Here is a 21,275-nt window from a genome sequence, read left to right as displayed (position 1 = left end):
AAAGGTGCTGAGTTGAATATAACGTCAATGGACTGAGAGGGAAGAATGATCGGTGGGGGTTGGCAATGGGCTGTGCGGTGGGTTTTCTTTTCTTCATTTTATTTTATGTGGATAATCTATGAACGAAGATTTGAAAAATAGATGAATAAGAATTTTTTTTTTTAATTTTTGTTATTATTAGAAAAGCAAGGTCGAGAGAGTTCGAAATTATTACAATAATTTAGAAAATGGGAAGTTTCAAACCCATGACACATGGGTAGAAACCCAACCCTATCCACTAAGATGTTGAACCACATGCAGATGAATATATTTGTTATAAAAGAATGCAAATTGACCTCACAAACAATCCGTATTTTTTAATAAAAATGGAGATCCCTCTTCTTAAACAACCTTTGTATCTAGCGAAGAAAAAGTTCCGGATCTTTGGTGAGGGGTGGGGGTGCGAAGGAGCGGCAGTGGACAACTCCGGTTGCTTTGATAATGATATATCTAGTTTTCTTGTTTTGTTTTTGTCATATTACTGGGAACTCAAAAAAAATTAGGTATGGGGAGAAACTTTGCTTGTCCAAAAGCACCCTAACACAACACTAGGAACTAAAATCGGACGAAGAAGTGGGATAAGTTACTCTTCACAGAACTAAAAAGCAACAACCTATTAATGATTACTACTAATTTAGAAATCAAACTATGCTGATCTCTGATCTTATTGTTTACCACAAAAAAATATGAGAAAAAAATTCAATTGTTTGCATTCGACAACAAGCTATTCTAATGTTGCTTTTGATCAAGTTAAATGTACTAACAAATATGGCAGATGATTTTGATCAAGTTAAATGTACTAACAAATATGGCAGATTAACAGATACGGTAATGAACTATGCATGGCCGGAATTAGGATTGAAAGGTTCAGCTCTCCAAGACTCTCTTTTTCAGTTCTTGTGATCGGTCATAGCGCCATATAATTCATAGGAGACTTTAATTAGTATGGAATACCAGATCTCCTCCTCCCATGTGACAATCTATGACTGGGGATGCCCTCCTACCATGCATTATTTTTTTTTCCTTTTTATGACCTTTCCTTTTCCAAACCAGAAAATTAAATTCTAATTAAACTTTTAATTAGATTCTTTTTTTCTTTGAGAAAATATTGTCGTTTATATAATATTCCTAATAGTGGAATGGTAGGGACATCAAATTTGTACAGTAAATTAACAAAATTCCAAATCCGTATTAATTCTCAAGCGCTAGTTAACGTTTTAATGAGAATAAATTGAAATATCGAGTACATAATGAAATATTCAGAAGGAAAAAAATAAAATCAATTTAAAATGTTAGAAAAATAAGTAATCTAAAGAATATGGTTGTACTCCACAGCTGAATTTTTTGTAAAATTATGGATTTGAGAGTAATGAAAGTAACATTGAAAAATGCCATTTTTAGGGGCCCAAAAAGACTTATGTCTCTATTATTAATTTTTTTAGTATTTTGCTTTTTGGTAGTGTGAAAAAACTTTTGTTTTAATACATATGATATTGTCACTTAGTACTGGTTCAATGATATTCCTCTTCACTTGTAAGTGAAAGGTCTTAAATTCGATTCTTGTCAAAATCGAATTTGAACTACATTATTGTTAGCTTATTGTAAGGCTAAGTCTACCCCTCCCTCTTGGTGTAGATAATATTGTTTGTTAAAAAAAAATACATATGTAATTATCTACACTAAGATGTCAAGGATTGTGTTAAGCATCACAAACGGGTTATCCATAATAATTTGGTTTGAATTCGCCTTGGCGAGAATCGATACTAAAACCTCTCACTTACAAGTGAAGATGAATACTACTAGACCGTAATATACTAAATAACAGTGTGAAAAAAACTTTAAATAACCCTATGGTTTTAATTGAGACCCTCTTTAGAACGACTTGAGCCAATCTAGACATCTCTCGAGGAATATGGCAGCAAGCAAAAATATGACACTCGAGAAAAGAAAGATGGGAATTAGACAAATGATTTGAATGCAATTAAAACTATATGGTCAACTAAGTCTTTTTATCTATGATAAGCAATATTACTCACACAATGGGGAGGAGAAAATGTTTGAACCAGTGAAGCAGCGGATTGAAGAGAAATATCTACCCATCCCTTGTTACACAAGTAAAATATTCTATGAATCTTGAAAGAAACCATTAAAAGGGGACATTTTTTCAAATATGATTCTATAATGCTTGCCTTGTTTCAATTTTGCCCTTGCGTTTGCTTTTCTTTGTGTTTCATTTGGTCTCAAAAGTATCCCTTTGGAGAATTAAAGTTGATGGGGGATTTGACCAAGTGTGCCTTTTCATTTGCTCAAGTATCACCAAGTTAAACTAATAGTAAACTACAGGACTTGATTGACAAGGACTGGACTCAAATCGAAATCAAACTGCGGCTCAAAATTGTCATTTACTCTAAGATTTCATGCCTTCTATAATTTTATTTACTTTTCAGATTAGAGAAAGAATTAGGATAATTATACGTATGCATAGGATCTTTGTTCAGTTTGGCTTTCTGATTTATGTTTTCTTTGGTATGAGGAAGGAAATACAAGTTGGCCAGATAATTTATGGGGGCAAATAAGACATTCAAAATTGGAATGTTCTGGGGGATTGAAAAGCTTTAGCTGGAAGAGGTTTCCCAAAAGGGTCTGGCCAAAGGGAAACAAGGACATAGAAGAATCAGATGAGTTCTGTTTTGGCCATTTGCAAATTGTTTGCTTATTCCGAAGGCTAGCTAGAAGCCTAAAACCAATTTCGGATGCTAGCAAATTAAGAGAAAGATAGGCTTTCTTGGTCTCTGAGTGCTCCTTAAAGCTGAATAAAATGCTTCGGATTCTTCTTAAAGCAACCTCCATCATGTTTTTATCTTTAGAATGTGGGGTTCAGACAAGGAAAGGTTGAGGAAAGGAAACCAAAAAATGTGGATAATCTTCATATATAATAGAAATTCATGTTCCACTTCAAATCAATCTGACTTTTCTCATGTGCTATTTCCTACAAAATGTCCCACTGACATATATCTATTAGGTTACTAATGCAACCTACTATTTGCTAAAGATTCATGACAGCAACTAACATTATGCACATGTGCTCGTCAAATAACTACATAACTCTTCTCATTGGAGAAAACTTTACTTACAGTTCGGAGGGTGAGAAACAATTTGTACAACACTCATATAACAGTTATTCTATCATGCCGGTACAAGTACATTGAGATCAAATGCAGTGTAGGCATCCAATGAGGTTAATTATATGCTTTGTTTAACAACTGATCGATAAATACGTATGATGACCTTGGGGATTTCCTAAGACAGATGATGATTAATTTAGCACCCAAGGCTCTTCACGTCACATTGGTTAATTCTTACAACCATGCAAATCCATGCATTAGTGGCCAAACCACCACTACTTAAACTTTTATTGGGACCATACATGACCATCCCGCTTTTGGCATCCCACCTCTTACAAAGTCCTTTTCTGATCACTGGAACAATTAAAGTTGAAATTTTTCAAAGGAAAAAGGAGAGCATAAATAATTCTTTTTAAGAAAAAATTGAGAGCCAGGCAATGTTTCCATGGTGATATCACAAAAGTTATAATTTGCATGATTAAATTTATGTTGAAGTATGAATGGTCGAATAGATTGTAGATCATATTCTTCTTTACTGGAGTTTAGAGTTTTGGGCTGGGGGTTACTTGGCAAAGCCTATCCTTCTTCTTTTTTTCCCATAATTATTTTTGCTTTACAAAAGAGGAAATGGAAAGTTCTTTAAGCACTACCAGAAATTGATAAGCTAATGTTGGAGTTTGAGACCCTCTTGTCTCACATTGGTCAATAGTATTTTTTCAGAAGCCTTTATATAGGCTTATTCCCTTTTCTTAGTAATTAGAACTTGGACCATTTGGAAATGGATTGAAGGCTTGGGCCTTATGGTTGTGTGGATTAGGCTTGAATATAATATAGTCTAAATACAATTAATATTAATTAATCAAGACAAGCCAATAGAGTAAAATGAAACTGCTAAACGGAAACCTAACCTAGTTGATTGGAGATCCCATGGTCTAGGTTCAATAGGCAAACTGGTTTGGCTAGTTTCAAGAAGAAACGCACTTACATACCCATCTTGAATATAATATAGTCTAAATACAATTAATATTAATTAATCAAGACAAGCCAATAGAGTAAAATGAAACTGCTAAACGGAAACCTAACCTAGTTGATTGGAGATCCCATGGTCTAGGTTCAATAGGCAAACTGGTTTGGCTAGTTTCAAGAAGAAACGCACTTACATACCCATTCCTATGATGGAAGAAGTGTGCTGACTGCTGATGATGTAGGATACATTAGTTTAATGATATTGATACTGGTAAATCAAGTGGAATAGTAGCAGCCTATTCTTAATCAATATCACCTATATGAGAGTAAATGTGGGGTCGCATTTATGAGAATTACATGGCTACAGTCTCTAAAGCTCTCATGAATCCAGGATTTGTTCAGGACCAAAAAGAACACAAACGTATGAATTTGTGATGTGTAAATGTGGCATATGTTTTGCTTATTGTCTTGGTTTACTGCGGAGATGAACAGTTCAAGATTTTATATTCACTGCGTCATCTAGTAAATCCGATAAGTATATACTAAGGTAAGTTCAAGTCCAAAAGACACCTCTCCTGATGTATGCCACATCTATTGTTTACTCTCGTATCTTAGTGTGTCTAGGACCAAAGAGTCGTCTCAAATGTGGGGTATTGTTGGAGTTTGAGACCCTCTTGTCCCACATTGGTAAATAATATTTTTTCACAAGCCTTTATATAGGCTTATTCCCTTTTCTTAATAATTAGAACTTGGACCATTTGGAAATGGATTGAAGGCTTGGGCCTTATGGTTGTGTGGATTAGGCTTGAATATAATATAGCCTAAATACAATTAATATTAATTAATCAAGACAAGGCTTGGACCATTTAAAATTAATCAGATTCATTAATTTTAATTTTCGGATTAAGTTTTTAATTAATTTATTAATTAAAAAAAAAACGTTTTGATTAAAAGACACAGCTATTAGAAAGAGTTGTGTGTTTTCAAATACACTGAACATGTATTTGAAAGGGTGTGAAACAGCCTATATATTTGCCATCACAGTATCCAAGTGAGAATCATCTTTTCTTCCTCCTTATCTTCTGTACAAAATTTCCAGAGAGTAAACACACAAAGCAATTCGCTAGAGTTCTATAATCCAGTGCGGGTTGTAGAATTTGGTAGTTGTATCCTGGTCGAGCAGACGTTGTAGAACCACAAGCACAAGAGTGGGACGAAAATACTGTTCGAAAGACATAGCTTTTACGCTAGCCTCTACCTTCTGTGATCAAGTTAGTATCATTGTATTTTTATATTAGTTTATGTATTTATTGTATAATTTCATTCTGCACATCAAGTATATTTGGTAAATAAAATATTAGAATTTCAAGTTCTGTTTATTTCTGTTATTTTTGTTTATTTCTGAATTGTTCTCCAACAGCTAATTAGGACCATAAAATTGATGCATCATATCTATCATGCAACGACTTTACACAACACATAGACCCACTGCAAACATGCCATATCATAAGTAGGCCTGGCAATTTTTGACACGACCCGATAACCCGACACGACATGACACGAAATTAACAGGTGTTTGGGTCGACACGATAACGAATCGGGTCTTATCGGGTAACCCGATAAGCACCTGTTAAGATAACGGGTTGGGTCGGGTATACACGTGGGTAAACACGATACACGATAAGCAGAATATTATTTTTATAATTTTATAACCTTAAAAAAATACTGTAATAATTATATACATTAATTTTACAATTTTATACCCCTAAAAATTATAATAAATATATATATATATATATATATATATATTAAATTAACTATAAAATTTATAATAATTATAATAATTATATATACTATAATAATTATACCCCCAAAATATTAAGTCTATCTATACTAATTATATATATATATATATTAAATTTTATAAAAACTATAATGCATATTAATTAATAATTTAATATGCATGATCATGCATTTGCCAACTTGCCGCCCTTTTTGAAAAAAAAAATGGAGGGAAAATGAAAATGTTAAGAAAAGTTGAAAATAAAACAAAAAAGTGAGGGAATTAGGGAAAGATGTTGGAGGGAAAAGTGAAAATGATAAGAAAAAGTTGAAAAGGAAACAAAAAAGAGAGGGAAAAATGAAAATTAATAGAAGTGGTGAGAAATTTTTTTTTTTTTTTAAGTTATTAACTTTTTATCACACACATGACTGTCATGACATATCTCACTATTTTTATAATGAACACGTGACACGTGATGTATGTAATATTCCATGTACCAGTCAATTATAATTTATACGTACAAAATAAATAGATTTAAATCTACTTAATAAATATATATATACACACACACACACGGAACTTGATTGATGGCATACGAATTCTCCAAAACTAATTTCAACGATCCAAACCGTCAAAATTGTTTGTATATGCTTGGAGATCACATCAGCAAAAAATCACAAAAAAAAACATTCAGAGGTCAAGTAACGGGACAAAGTTTTTCAACGGTTATAAACGAAAAATCACGATTTAACGGTTATTTTAACTCCGATTTTGATGATTTTTTATAACTACACTCCTTGACCCTATATGAATACAATGAATAAATTCGATCTTCAATTTAAAATATTTACACAAGTGGATACCACAAAATCTTATGTTATACTTAATAAAAGTATAAATAAACTCTAAGTGTTAGTCAATCTATCGTTTTACGAATTCTCCAAAACTAATTTCAAAGATCTAAACCGTCAAAATTGTTTGTATATGCTTGGAGATCACATCAGCAAAAAATCACAAAAAAAAAACATTCAAAGATCAAGTAACGGGACAAAGCTTTTCAACGGTTATAAACGAAAAATCAAGATTTAACGGTTATTTTAACTCCGATTTTGATGATTTTTTATAACTACACTCCTTGACCCTATATGAATACAATGAATGAATTCGATCTTCAATTTAAAATATTTACACAAGTGGATACCACAAAATCTTATGTTATACTTAATAAAAGTATAAATAAACTCTAAGTGTTAGTCAATCTATCGTTTTACGAATTCTCCAAAACAAATTTCAACGATCCAAACCGTCAAAATTGTTTGTATATGCTTGGAGATCACATCAGCAAAAAATCACAAAAAAAAAACATTCAAAGATCAAGTAACGGGACAAAGCTTTTCAACGGTTATAAACGAAAAATCACAATTTAACGGTTATTTTAACTCCGATTTTGATGATTTTTTATAACTACACTCCTTGACCCTATATGAATACAATGAATGAATTCGATCTTCAATTTAAAATATTTACACAAGTGGATACCACAAAATCTTATGTTATACTTAATAAAAGTATAAATAAACTCTAAGTGTTAGTCAATCTATCGTTTTACGAATTCTCCAAAACTAATTTCAACGATCCAAACCGTCAAAATTGTTTGTATATGCTTGGAGATCACATCAGAAAAAAATCACAAAAAAAAAACATTCAAAGATCAAGTAACGGGACAAAGCTTTTCAACAGTTATAAACGAAAAATCACGATTTAACGGTTATTTTAACTCCGATTTTGATGATTTTTTATAACTACACTCCTTGACCCTATATGAATACAATGAATGAATTCGATCTTCAATTTAAAATATTTACACAAGTGGATACCACAAAATCTTATGTTATACTTAATAAAAGTATAAATAAACTCTAAGTGTTAGTCAATCTATCGTTTTACGAATTCTCCAAAACTAATTTCAACGATCCAAACCGTCAAAATTGTTTGTATATGCTTGGAGATCACATCAGCAAAAAATCACAAAAAAAAAACATTCAGATATCAAGTAACGGGACAAAGCTTTTCGACGGTTATAAACGAAAAATCAAGATTTAACGGTTATTTTAACTCTGATTTTGATGATTTTTTATAACTACACTCCTTGACCCTATATGAATACAATGAATGAATTCGATCTTCAATTTAAAATATTTACACAAGTGGATACCACAAAATCTTATGTTATACTTAATAAAAGTATAAATAAACTCTAAGTGTTAGTCAATCTATCGTTTTACGAATTCTCCAAAACTAATTTCAACGATCCAAACCATCAAAATTGTTTGTATATGCTTGGAGATCACATCAACAAAAAATCACAAAAAAAAAACATTCAGAGATCAAGTAACGGGACAAAGCTTTTCGACGGTTATAAACGAAAAATCAAGATTTAACGGTTATTTTAACTCCGATTTTGATGAATTTTAACAGCTACACTCCTTGACCCTATATGAATACAAAGAATGAATTCGATCTTCAATTTAAAATATTTACACAAGTGGATACCATAAAATCTTATGTTATACTTAATAAAAGTATAAATAAACTCTAAGTGTTAGTCAATCTATCGTTTTACGAATTCTCCAAAACTAATTTCAACGATCCAAACCGTCAAAATTGTTTGTATATGCTTGGAGATCACATCAGCAAAAAATCACAAAAAAAAAACATTCAGAGATCAAGTAACGGGACAAAGCTTTTCGACGGTTATAAACGAAAAATCAAGATTTAACGGTTATTTTAACTCCGATTTTGATGAATTTTAACAGCTACACTCCTTGACCCTATATGAATACAAAGAATGAATTTGATCTTCAATTTAAAATATTTACACTAGTGGAATTTATATACTTAAAAACAAAAACTCTTTATCCTTGCACATTTAATATTTGTAATAGATTAGTAGTGTATGTATTATTTTTTTTTATTAGGCTTTCATTTTCGAGTGTAGATATAGTACTTGAACGAGAAATGTTTTAATGTTTTCAAGTAATATTTATGTCGCAATGTGTGGTATGTGCAAATTGTAAAAAAATATATTTTTTTCTTAACGGGTCATAACGGGTCGGGTCACTTTACCCGTTGGGTAAAGTGACACGACCTGTTAAGGACCCGTTAAGATAACGGGTGTGACACGACACGACCCGTTAAGATAACAGGTGTTACACGAAAACGACACGAACACGACAAACACGACCCGTTTGCCAGGCCTAATCATAAGCAAGCCAATGGTTGATATGCAGGCTAAATACATGAATAAGGGAGCTAGTATATAACACATTTTGACCCATTTCTATTGGATTGTTTATGCCTGAAGAATTTAGTGGGATCCATGCAAGTCAAAAAATGAAAAGAAAATAATGGGATATATTTCGGTACAATGTTCTGTACAATTATACTTTATACGTGTAGGTAGTGCCTTGGTGGCCACTCTATCACTACATGTATGTACTCCCATTTTCAATATGAAAAATAATGAAATTCCAAAAAGTATCTAACCATTTTTGTTATACTTCTTGAATGGAGACGGAGATAAATATATGGCCCAAAATATTACCCTAAATTCAAATTGTAGTCAATACAAAACACACCAAGAATACCCAAAATGAAGTCGAACTGTTTTGGTAACTAGCTAGGCTGTGCAATGCCCAATTTCAGCTACGACTTTGATTTGGTTTACATAGGCTTTGACCCCTCCCAAGTGTATACTTTACTTCAGGTTTGTGATCATATTGTAGGGTTAAGTTCTTTGTTTTGGGCCTTGGCTTCATATTCATCCCAAAAAAAATGCCAACTTTTTGAATACCAAATCACTAGCATGGATTCAAGCCCTATTCACATTTTGTTATCTTCATTTGAACCTCTTTTGTCTTATAAGTTTAATCAAATTTAAATTAATAATTTAATCAAATCATATAAGTCAAATGAGGCATATATCTTGGTTTATAAGTTTAGTGCTGCTTTTCTTTCTAATGTTAGAAAAATTCTAGTTCAGATTCTGCATCATTGTTTATCAATAAGGTAAAAGGAAAAAATATTAACGTCATTGACACTCTATTTCAATTAAAAAAATGATGTAATGTATAATGTAAGCATAAGAAAATTACAAGCCATCCATTCAAAATGTAAGAAGCTAAATGGAAAATGATAAACCCTAATGCGAGCTATACTATCTTAAGCAAGACTGTTTGCTTCATGAAACAAGTTTGTGTCGTGAAGCAAACACAATTTATTTCGTATTTTTCCTTTCATGAAAATCTCTCTAATTCAACATGAGGATCAAATAGAGTAATTATGTCTGGGCATGTCACTCCACGCATGCGTACTTGTTGGATCGTGTGGTTTTTCTCTGTTTAAAATTTTTGTTTGTTAGAATTAATTATTTTATTTGAATGAAATGATATTTAATAAGTTGTAACCATTCATTAACAAGATTGTGATTGATAGGATTTTTATCACATGTAAAAGTAGGGACAAAAAACATAAAAATACTTGTCTTCACAAGGATTGAATGAATAATTTGTATCAAACCAAATGTTAATTAATTACTTAAAACAAAGTTTAAAAAAAAAAGGTGATTTTGTGATTTCAAATAATAAAAACGAATTTAATAGAAAATAATTAAATAAAGTGACAAAATAAAATAAACTAAAAGAAAATAGTTTTTGAAAATTAAATTGTAAAAGCCTAAGGTTCCGCCGTCACCTTAACATTCCTATGTAGTTCTTCCAATTACTTATGAATTACACATGCATATTTTGAAGGTTAGGTTTTCCTAAAGTATGTCTACTTGGACTCACAACATAAAACGTATTTTAAACATGCAACCTGTCTAGGGTATTCAGATCAAGTCTAAACATGCATGACTCACTAAGCTTTGTGAAATCTTTTGAAAAACCATACAACCCTTAAGATGTGGTATTCATCCTAAGTGAAATTGCACATATTAACCACAAGAAGCCTTCGTCAATTTCATGGACTGACCTCCGACCAAAATTACATCAAATTACTTTTCTAAACACCATAATGGTAGCTAAGCATTAAGACAATTAGATAGTTTAAACCAGTGATTAATAATTCAAAACCTGCATGCATAATATCATAAGCAAATTGAAAAGAAACTACATATTCTTGCTAAAGATCATGGTCTCACCCCTATCAAACGGAATTAGTTACAAACAATCATAAAACAAAATATTATTAAAAATAAGGATAGAAAACACCTTGAAATATAAATCATCAAAGCCTAGCAAAGTTCTCCAAAATATTATGCGTTCTTCTCTTCCCTCTCCCCTAGAAAACCCTAATGGCTAAAAAGCCTTATTTATACTACTACATAATTAAAATCCTTACTAGAAAAATGTCTTCTAAAAGCTAGAAAACATAATAGAATAAGATAACCAGGAAATACATTCCTATTCTAACTTTGGAAAATCTGCCCAGTCACAAATCAACCATGTTTTTGGACTTCCAAGCCTCAAACAGACCCAAAATAACTTGAATTAAAGCTTGAGATATCCCCAAACATAATTGAAGAAGGCCTTGAATCCAAGAGACATCATCTTAGATGCCAAAAAGCCCAAATAAACCCAAAACGTCACTTCAACAACACTACATGCTGCTTCTTTATTTCATCGTCATAAATAAACCACTGGGTAGAAAATTATGAAACTTTGGCACAAACAAGTTGAGAGACACATGAACGTCCTCCAATTTGAATCACTCCAAAATTCGTCCATTTGATCATGTTTTGCTCCAAAGAAAATCGAATGTCCTACATTGAAAATACATAACAAAGTATCAAAGTTCACACAAAAAAACCAAGAAATTAATACTAAGACTCATCAGTGATTGTTCAAATTCAAATGGAAATGACTTTCGAAAATAAGAAACAAACAAAATAACTAGAAAAATAGTAACCTGGGAATTTAGCATTATATTTTCTATTTGCAAAATTCCGACGAGCTTAGCTTGTCGACTGGTCGCTCCGACAAGCCTTGAAACTCTAAAAGCCACGGATTGAACCAATTGGTCAAATTGCGTATGGTCTTATGACTAATCTTTCATTCAACGAACTTCTTCGTTCCATCAATAGGTCGTCCAAAACATAACGAGCCAATTTTTACAAGAACGTTACAAAGTCTAAATTTACAATCGAATAGTAACACTAACTCAAGTGATAGGAATTGATAGCATTGTGATATTCATAAAGAGGGCAATAGCCCGTTTTATTATCAAGGCAAAGGCATTGATCAACAACCTTCAGTCACACTCCCACCCCCATCAATGGGTAGTGGAAGGCTGACCATGAAGACGTACAAATCAGATCCCATGCCCTCTTTTTCCCAACACTCACATCACGACCTCCATTTTTATTCTTATTTCACCAGAAGTTATATCCATATAACCCTAACATATTCAAAACACAAAAGCATAGTGTTTGACACTTGAATTTAATAATCTTTTTTATAATCTCTCATCACTTTTTCTCTCTCTCAGTCTAACTGTTTCGGCCATTGGCATGGTGGCTCTTGGCCTCAAACCCTTCTCCGTTGGGCTTCCTGGAGAAAGCTAGGTGGACCCCAGGATCATGGTGAGTGAGAGAACTGTTGTATACAATGGAGTTGTTGATTCCTTGAACATTGCTGTTCATGAAGGCACTTGTAGGCTTTGATGCTGCAGCTTTCCCTGCTCTGTGACTTTTATCTTTGCTTTTGTGCTTGCCTTCTTCACCGCCACTGTCGCTGCTGCTGCTGTAGCTGCTCTGATCGGACTGATTCCCCATTAGGGTTTTGCCATTGCCCTTCTTGTGAATGTAATGAGAGTGCTCCCCACTTCCATGTTTCTTTGGAGATTTTATGAGTTCCATGAGCGCTCCTCTATTTTCCCCTGCAACGGTGATAACCCTCATGCCAGCTGCCTCGTGATCGGAACTAGACGGAGACTTCTTGTGAGGTATGAGTCTCTCTTTTGTTTCTCCTTCGTTTTTTGAGCTGAGGGAGTTATTGCTAGGCTTGGGGTACTCGCGAAAGTCTGCGCCTTTCGAGTTTCCGGAGGTGAAGCTGCTGAACCATGAATTGGGTTTCTGTTGATCAATGGTTTTCTGTTGGACCAGCACTGTCTTCTGCGCCTCAATGGGAAACTTGGGTTGGTCAGTTTGATTATCTGAAGTGTTTGGCCTTAGCTGAGATAGTGGAAGAGTGTGAGGAGATGGCGGTGGGGCGGTTTGTTTGAGCTTTGGTGACTGAGGTGGGGTTTGATTAACGGCCGGCCCGATGGTTTTGGGAGATTGGTTGTTGTAATTATTAGCCTCCCTAGCAGTGGATGAAATGGTGGTGGGTTTTGGTGGAGAATAAGTGTGTGGTGGGAGTGGTTTATAAGATGGAGGAGAATTTGCAGCGGAGATGGCAGGTTTTGGCGGAGAAGTGCTGGGAGTTTGTAGTTTGTTAGCTGGAGAATTTGGCACTGAAGTAGTAGTGGAAATAGTAGTGGCTTTGGTTCTAGTAGGAGAAGGTACCCCTGAATATGATGGGGCTCCAGAAACCCTGGTTGCAGGGGATGATGGCACTGAAGAAGATGCAGCTTTGTTTACTGGTGATGACGGAACTGATGAAGTAGTCACACGAGGAGGAGGGGGAGGTGATGGAGAAGCTGCAGGCGGTGGTGGTGACGGTGGAGCAATGGCGTCAGGTGGTGCCACTGCAGCAGTAGGAGGGGGCGGTGGAAGAGCGGTGGTGGTAGGTGGAGGAGTAGGCTCAGGAGCAGGAGCCATTGGCCTCATTGAAGGTATAACCATGGGGGCGGGGGCGGGCGCAGGAGTTGGGGCAGGGGCTGGGGTGCTGACCGGACGGACAAAGGAGGCCAGCCGGAACCACGGACGAGAAGGTTGGGATGCCATTGTTGATGACAAGATTGTATTTCTAATTCTAGATTAGTAATGTAACCCAAAGAAAATTGAACTTAGAACAAATGAAGAAACATAGGAAATGGAAACAATGAGATATAAGTTGATGTGTGTGTTGTATTTATAGTTGGGACAAGTTTAACTACAAGCAATTTCAGGATTTGATACAAAATGTTAGGGGAGAAATTTGAAATAATAAAATAAAAAATAAAAAAAGGTCATGAGAAACATGCTGAGAACAGAAAGAAAGGCATCAGATGCAGAAGAGCCACTTGAAGTAGTTGAGCTCTTTTGTGGAGGGAAAAAGCAACAAATTAAATTTGACATTGGAAGATTGGTATCAATTAATAAAAAAAGTAGCACCCCCTAAAAAAGTGTCCTTAATAATAAAAAAAAAATGTGCTCTTAATGATAAAAATGGTTGTTTAAGAATTTTTGGATAAGCTTTTTGTTAATTTTTTTGTACTTTTTTTTGTGTGGGATGACCTCCTTCTTTGTCATAGGGGGATTCTTTGAACCAAAAGCAATATCTGCAACAATGTTAATGGAGAAATTATTGTTACACTACTTGATAAACAATATTAATTGACAGCTAATTGGCAACATAAATTATACCATTTATTTCCAAAATGTTCTCTTCTTCTTGGGATACAGGTCTTCGGTGCTTGAGTGTTGCAAGAATAGCATCTCTCTTTGTTATGAAATCAATTACTTTTTAACCCAACCGTTTCTGGTTTTTAATTAATTGTTTGTCTAAGGTCAGATACCTTTTCATTGGAATTTGGAATTAGCACAAATGTTTAAGAGCATTACCAGTTAGGTGTTATGAGAGCTACCACCAATTTTAGCACTTTTTATTACCGGTTAAATTTCAACCGAAAGAGAAAAAAAGCACGTAAACAACTCGCCGGGGTCGTTAAAACACATTTTTTACATCTTCAAGTTTGGGAACCCTCATTTAGCTCCCCCATTAGAGCAAAAACAAATCATAATGAACTCCCATTTTTCTACCCGGAGGCGCATAGGGATTAAAACCAGTTTTAATTCACCAATTTCCAAGTTTTTTTATTGGAAATGTTCTAACATCATGCAATATTGTTCAATAAAGTGCTACGATTGCCTTCCTCAAACACCTTGTGCATTTCTAGGGGGATGCAAATAACGTTGTTACGCGGAGTTAATGCGCTCTTCAGTTTTAATATTAGCATGTCCCCATTATCAAATCTTATTTGCAATTCAAAAAGACAATCACACACTCTTCTTCTATGAGAGAACAAAAGAGTGTGGAGCTAATTTTGAATGTGATTATATATATTGCAAATGAGAATGTGATTATATCATTTCTGTTATCAATACAATCACTCTTTTACGTTGATGTGGAGCTAATTTTGAATGTGATTATATTTATTGTGAATGGGAATGTGATTATTCATTTATGTTATCTGTTATCAATACAATCACTCTTTTACGTTAATGTGGAGCTAATTTTGAATGTGATTATATATATTGTGAATGAGAATGTGATTATTCGTTTTTGTTATCAATACAATCTAAACTCTTTTACATCGATGCGTTTCCTAAATGTATGATCAAATAAACATTCTAACAACATAAATCTAACAAGAAAATATGGCCTTCTAAGTTATTGATGTCACCTCAATTGTCATTTTCATAGATGCAGTTTCGAATGTGCAATTGGCGGCTCACTTTGTTGATTATATTGAAGAATGGGCTGGCTAGCAATTGCAATAGCATATGACCTCTGCGGTTCTCATGAGTCCTAAATGTTGGCTAACAGCAAAAAGACGCACTAAGTACACGTTGTTGGGATTCTTCTACATTCTTAACGATCACAAAACAAAGTAAAACATTACTACTATTCTCATTTCTCACTGTAATTTGATTCTTCAAATCTTCTAACGATTTAATGTCCCATGCACTAATAAATTAACGTCTGCGTCTTGCACTTGACTTTGCTTGTGGTGCTATTGTTGGCTGCTTCTTCTTTCACTTTTCATTTCTCTTCATTGTCTCATTAGATTCTTCTACTCACCAAGGGCCTTTCATTACTGTACGGTTGGTCATTTTGGTTAAGAACAATATTTGGCTACTCAAAGATGAGCAAAAACTCCAATTCAAAATTGTTCGCTGTCAATTTATAGAAATTCGTGTTTATAATCAGAACCATTCATATTATAAATCACCCTATAAAAATCGCATATGCAAAAAATCAATTAAAACTAAGGTTGTTTAGTCATCAAATTGTTTAAAAATAAATGAATGGTTTCGGTAAAAGCATTACAAACCGTTTATGTATTTGCTACAATAAATTGACTAAATGCCTTTAGTTTTAATTTATTTTTTGTAGAGATGATATTTACTGTGTGATTCATAGTATGAATGTAACATCTCACATCACCGAAGGGAGTGGATCCTGTAAGCCTATATTCCCATCTCTACCTACCACGAGGCATTTTAGGAGCTCACTGGCTTCGGGTTCCGTAGAAACTTCGAAGTTAAGCGAGTTCGCGCGAGAGCAATCCCAGGATGGATGACCCACTGGGAAGTTGTCATGTGAGTTCTCAGAAACAAAACCGTGAGGGCGTGGTCGAGGCCCAAAGCGGACAATATCGTGCTACGGTGGAGTCGAGTGCGGGTTGTGGTGGAGGCCCGAGCCGGGATGTGACAATTTGGTATCAGAGCCAATCCCTGGCCGGAAGTGTGCCGACGAGGACGTCGGGCCCCTAAGGGAGTGGATTGTAACATCCCACATCGCCCAGGGAATGCAAGCCTATATTCCCATCTCTACCTACCACGAGGCCTTTTGGGAGCTCACTAGCTTCAGGTTCCATAAGAACTTCGAAGTTAAGCGAGTACGCGCGAGAGCAATCCCAAGATGGGTGACCCACTAGGAAGTTCTCATGTGAGTTCCCATAAACAAACCCGTGAGGGCGTGGTCGGGGTCCAAAACAGACAATATCGTACTACGGTGGAGTCAAGCCCGAGTTGTGGTGGGGGCTCGGGCCGGGATATGACAATGAACAGTTCTGATCATAAGCACAAAAATCAATGATTAAAACAATAAGAGTTTTGAGTAAGAGTTTCATCTTTAAGTGACCAAGTATTGTTCTTTGGTTAAATCCCCTGAGCAGAAAGTAAGAGGCATCTTATTCTCTTGTTCGGAGTTATTTCTCCTTACCACCAAATTACAATTTAACATGTCTGTTGAACTTTTAGTTTTGTTATTTTTGTATACGTGTTATGCTGTTATTTACATATAAATAAAATTGACTCATTAACCATAATGACTAAAGAGCTCCACAATCTTCCTTTTTTAACTAAAGACTCTGGACATCATGGGGCAGATGAAGAAAGACAGCATTCTAGTTGCTCAAGAAGCAAAAATCATTGTTCAGATGGCGACTGATTCCCACTATTGAAAAAGTAGGGAGTAAAAGGTAAAGGTTGCGATGCCCGTAAGAATATATGTCTTTGCCTTTCCGTTTTCTTTTTAACTGGGTACTTTGGACGACAGTTCTGTCAAACTCCATTGTCTTCGCCGATTTCTTCCCGAATTTGGAAGAAATTGTCAAATTTTCTCTGAATTTTAAGTTTAGTTAGTTACTCAATTTTTATAATTGGTCAATTTCCTTTTTAATTTTAATTTTAGTCAATTACCCTTGAACTTTTATAATTTGCCAATTTTTTTCTTGAACTTTAAATTTAGCCGATTATCCTCTGAATTTTTTTAATTGGCCAATTTCTTATTGAACTTTATTTTAGCCAATTACTCCTTGAACGTTTATACTTGACTAGTTTCTAATAATGAATTTGTTGAGATGAGTAATTATTTTTGCCATGTGCCGTGCACAACGCACGTGACTAAGATGGATAAAAATTGGATGAAATTTTTCAAAATCTAACTCCGAAGGAGAAATTGGCTAATTGTAAAAATTCAGGGAGATAATCGACTAAAATTAAAGTTTAGAGGTAAATTCGTCAATCATAAAAATTCAGGAGGTAATTGGTTAAAATTAAAATTCAGGGCACAAGTACCACTTGTCTAATTAGATGAGAAAAACTCCCATTGAGACGGTCACAATGCACCCTGCCCTTCATAGAAATGGAATATAAGACCTACAAACTTCCATAAATCCCTTTTTTTTAACTGATGTGATGGCTAAAATGTGATCATATGAACAATGCCTGAAATGTATAGAAGTGGTAATGGAATTAGGCAAAGTACAACATAATTTTAAGCCAACATCCTTTAGGAACTTCTCCGATACTACATTATTTTGGAATAGGGTGAAGTGCCAATTTATCCCTGAATTACTTGAGTAAAAATTAGGTCATTGAATTATTTTTTCGGTAAGTTAAGTCCCTAAATTCATTAAAAATTGTTAATTTCATCCCTACTATTATATTCAAAGCTATTTTATCCAATTTGTCATCAACTTAAGTCAGTTGACGCACTTTAGAGTGTAATACCGTCATGTTCTCGCCTATAAGCTCTAAACATTTCATATAGGCTACGAATCTAACGTCTAATTTATCATCCAAAGCTAACTCCATACACTATTTCTTTATGAAAAATTACTAATCTACCCTACAATATGTATCACATGCACGTAACATGACTTAAATTGACAAAAAATTGAATATAGTAACTTTAAATCTAATATTAAAGATGTAATTGGCAAATTTTTATAATATTAGAGACTGAAGTGGCAGTTCACCCTTCGGAATATAACCTAATATCCTTGCCTTTGATCTGAGGGAAAGGCACAAACTGCATCTGCATGCTAGGAATACCTTATACGTACGTTATACCATGATACCTTGAACCTACTCATTTATGTATCCGGTAACCCTGCTTGAAGAAACGACGTAGTTCAGATGTCATATTTCCATCTCTCTAGCTATTTGTCGTTCTTGCGTTTCAAGATTATAAACTCTCATTCATATACATTCACAGCCTAGTTATTGAGAGTAGAAAAAAAGATGTAAATATGCTCATAAATTGAAAACTAATTTCAAGTAGTAAAGAGTAAAAATGGTTACTAATATGCTACAACGGAATGATTTTGCACTCGATGGTAGCAGATTCAACTGTGCTGACTTTTGTGACTCGTGAGGATTGGCGTGCATTGATATTATCTTATGTGATTTAGCTAGAACAAGAAGCGTGTCAGGAGGAAATGAAGTGAACTATGAACATCAATGCAGAAGAATACGTTGGTTCCGGAGTTTCTTTGGATACTAGGAAGAAACAAGCCATTCCCAATGCTGCAGATATTAAAGGAAACACACTACACGTTCATTTCATCGTTGATGATTTCGAATGAAGGTTGAACATAAGGGTAAGAAATCGAAAAAAAGAATATAATGTCGTTACGGTAGTCAATCAATACTCTGCTCTCAAACGTAAATCGGTACTAGGCAAGGGAAATATATCTTAGTATATTTTGTGGCACTGTAAAGCATAGAGTGAAATTCTCCTTAACATATACAAAAAATTAACTGGAATGGACACAACATCCAATGCTTAAAAGTAATTCTTAGCACCTAATGAAGATAATTTTAGGCACAAGGCTATGAAAATTAGCAGAGGAAAAAGGGAAAGAACATAGGTTGGAAGTGCAGATGGTAGCTGAAATAGTAATCTCACCCTTTGGAATGTCTGCAATTCAAGGCCATGTAGTGAACTCGAACATTCTCAGAAGTATCTCCCATCCAGTAGGTATTTGCCATACGAAAAGCAGAACGTTTATCGTATTCAATGTAATGTGAAGGCTTCTGGCTGTCTCACTTCCCTTTTGCATTGCAGGCGTAAGAGCTGCCGTCGCTGCCCATAACACCGTGATAGCTGTTGACAACAAGGAAAACCAACTAAGGTCAATGAAGCCTTTACTAATGATGTTCGGGCACATGATTTCTTTAGAATTATATTGTTTGAGCTTTCCAGGCAAAAATACAAACTTTACCTGCTCCAGCAAACAAATGGGGACCTGGAAATAGCTTTCCTGTCCTAAACCAAGTGTTAAGTCCTCCACCAACCGACTCAAAAACTCTGAAAGCTAACAATATCGATCCTGCATTGAAGTGTTTATCCCGGTAAGACCCTTTCACCAACTCCTTCCTTTCCTGATAAGGAAACACGGATACATCAGACACTTTCACGGAGTAAAACATTTCATGATATATGCCACTAAATTATGTGGAAATACCAATTTTTGTGCACCAAACTTTGCACAATAACGAATGCCACACACATAATCAAAATTAATTTACATGTATATATTAAAATTGTTCTCAGTTGATCTCATTAATGGACATGGTTGATTGTTTTAGGGTATAAAACCTTATACTATAGGTTCGAGTCTCTAGCTGGTTGATCGCTTAGATTTTAAGTTTTAAACCGCCCTAAATTTGATACTTCAAATCTAAAATCGAAGTCATAAGTGAGGTTTTCTTAAGGCGCCCCCGTTTTTCAAAAAGACAGGTGTTTAAGACAAGGTGTCCTACCTCAGTGAGCTGCTGAATTTTGAGTGCAAGAGGAGATGGGGGAGCTTCCGTTGGAGTCCCCTCGGGTGTGACAGGGGTAGCCTTCACCTGCTTCTTGAGCTCATTAATTTCTTCCTGGATTGTCCTCACTCTCCTCCATTGCCAACCCAAGTAGCATGTCCACAATGTGTACACAAACAGTGCTCCCATCACAATTGGGTGAATCAGTGCAAATGTCCTTCCCTCCAGTATCCCAAACTCCCCACCTGCAGCAAGTGCATTCTAATCCACACCCCCAAAATTCAAAAGAAAACAAAAAACCTCTCAAAAATCCAAATTAGAAAGGAAGAAAATGCGAAAATGACATGGAGAGATACGAATAAGGAGAAAACGGTCTGCCAAAATCACTTCCTATACATAAATAACATTGGGAAAGTTCTCATCTTTATTTAATTACTAAATTGCACTTGCCTTGGTGTCCAACAAAAAGGGCAATGTGAGAGCTGTGAGTGGGAGAGAAGTTGACTTAAGGCGGTCAGTGGTGGTTGTGAGGAGTTTTGTTGAGTCCTTGGCATTGCTGGGTTTTGTTGGGATTGATGAACTCTGTTGGATTTTTGAGAGGCATTGAGTGGACTTTTGGGGAAGAATGGGGAGTCTGAGGAGGCTGAGTGCGGCTGCCATGCTTCTACCTCTGTTTGCAGGGCAGAGAGAGGACAGCAGAGCAGGATTCTTAAAGTGGGAGGCAAATTCTCTGCCCTCCCACTTCTCGTGCTATTCTGTTTGTGTGGTCACGGTTAAATCACGTCAACATTTTATATTACTATTCTTATTTATCTTATTATTTTTATTAAAAAAATAATATAAAATTTTAACGTGGCTTAATCATGATCACACAAAACAGAAG

The 21,275-nt window shown here is 34.8% G+C and overlaps 2 protein-coding genes across 2 annotated transcripts; both read right to left on the bottom strand.

Annotated features, from left to right (window-relative positions):
* Positions 1-12,460: 12,460 nt before the first annotated feature.
* On the bottom strand, positions 12,461-13,858 carry LOC137734362 (proline-rich receptor-like protein kinase PERK10). Its single transcript, XM_068473639.1, has one exon. It carries the CDS (start codon positions 13,856-13,858, stop codon positions 12,461-12,463), a length of 1,398 nt encoding a protein of 465 aa, XP_068329740.1.
* Positions 13,859-19,342: 5,484 nt separating this feature from the next.
* LOC137734361 (uncharacterized) lies at positions 19,343-21,052 on the bottom strand. Its single transcript, XM_068473638.1, has 4 exons — positions 20,843-21,052; positions 20,393-20,653; positions 19,852-20,011; positions 19,343-19,733 (listed from the first exon to the last, which is right to left on the bottom strand). The coding sequence occupies exons 1-4, from the start codon at positions 21,050-21,052 to the stop codon at positions 19,555-19,557; spliced, it is 810 nt and encodes a 269-aa protein (XP_068329739.1). The 3' UTR covers positions 19,343-19,554.
* Between the last annotated feature and the right edge of the window lie 223 nt (positions 21,053-21,275).

This window comes from Pyrus communis, chromosome 5, assembly GCF_963583255.1.
Source record: "Pyrus communis chromosome 5, drPyrComm1.1, whole genome shotgun sequence".
In the NCBI taxonomy this organism is placed as follows: Eukaryota; Viridiplantae; Streptophyta; class Magnoliopsida; order Rosales; family Rosaceae; genus Pyrus; species Pyrus communis.
This window is presented reverse-complemented; position numbering and strand designations above follow the sequence as displayed.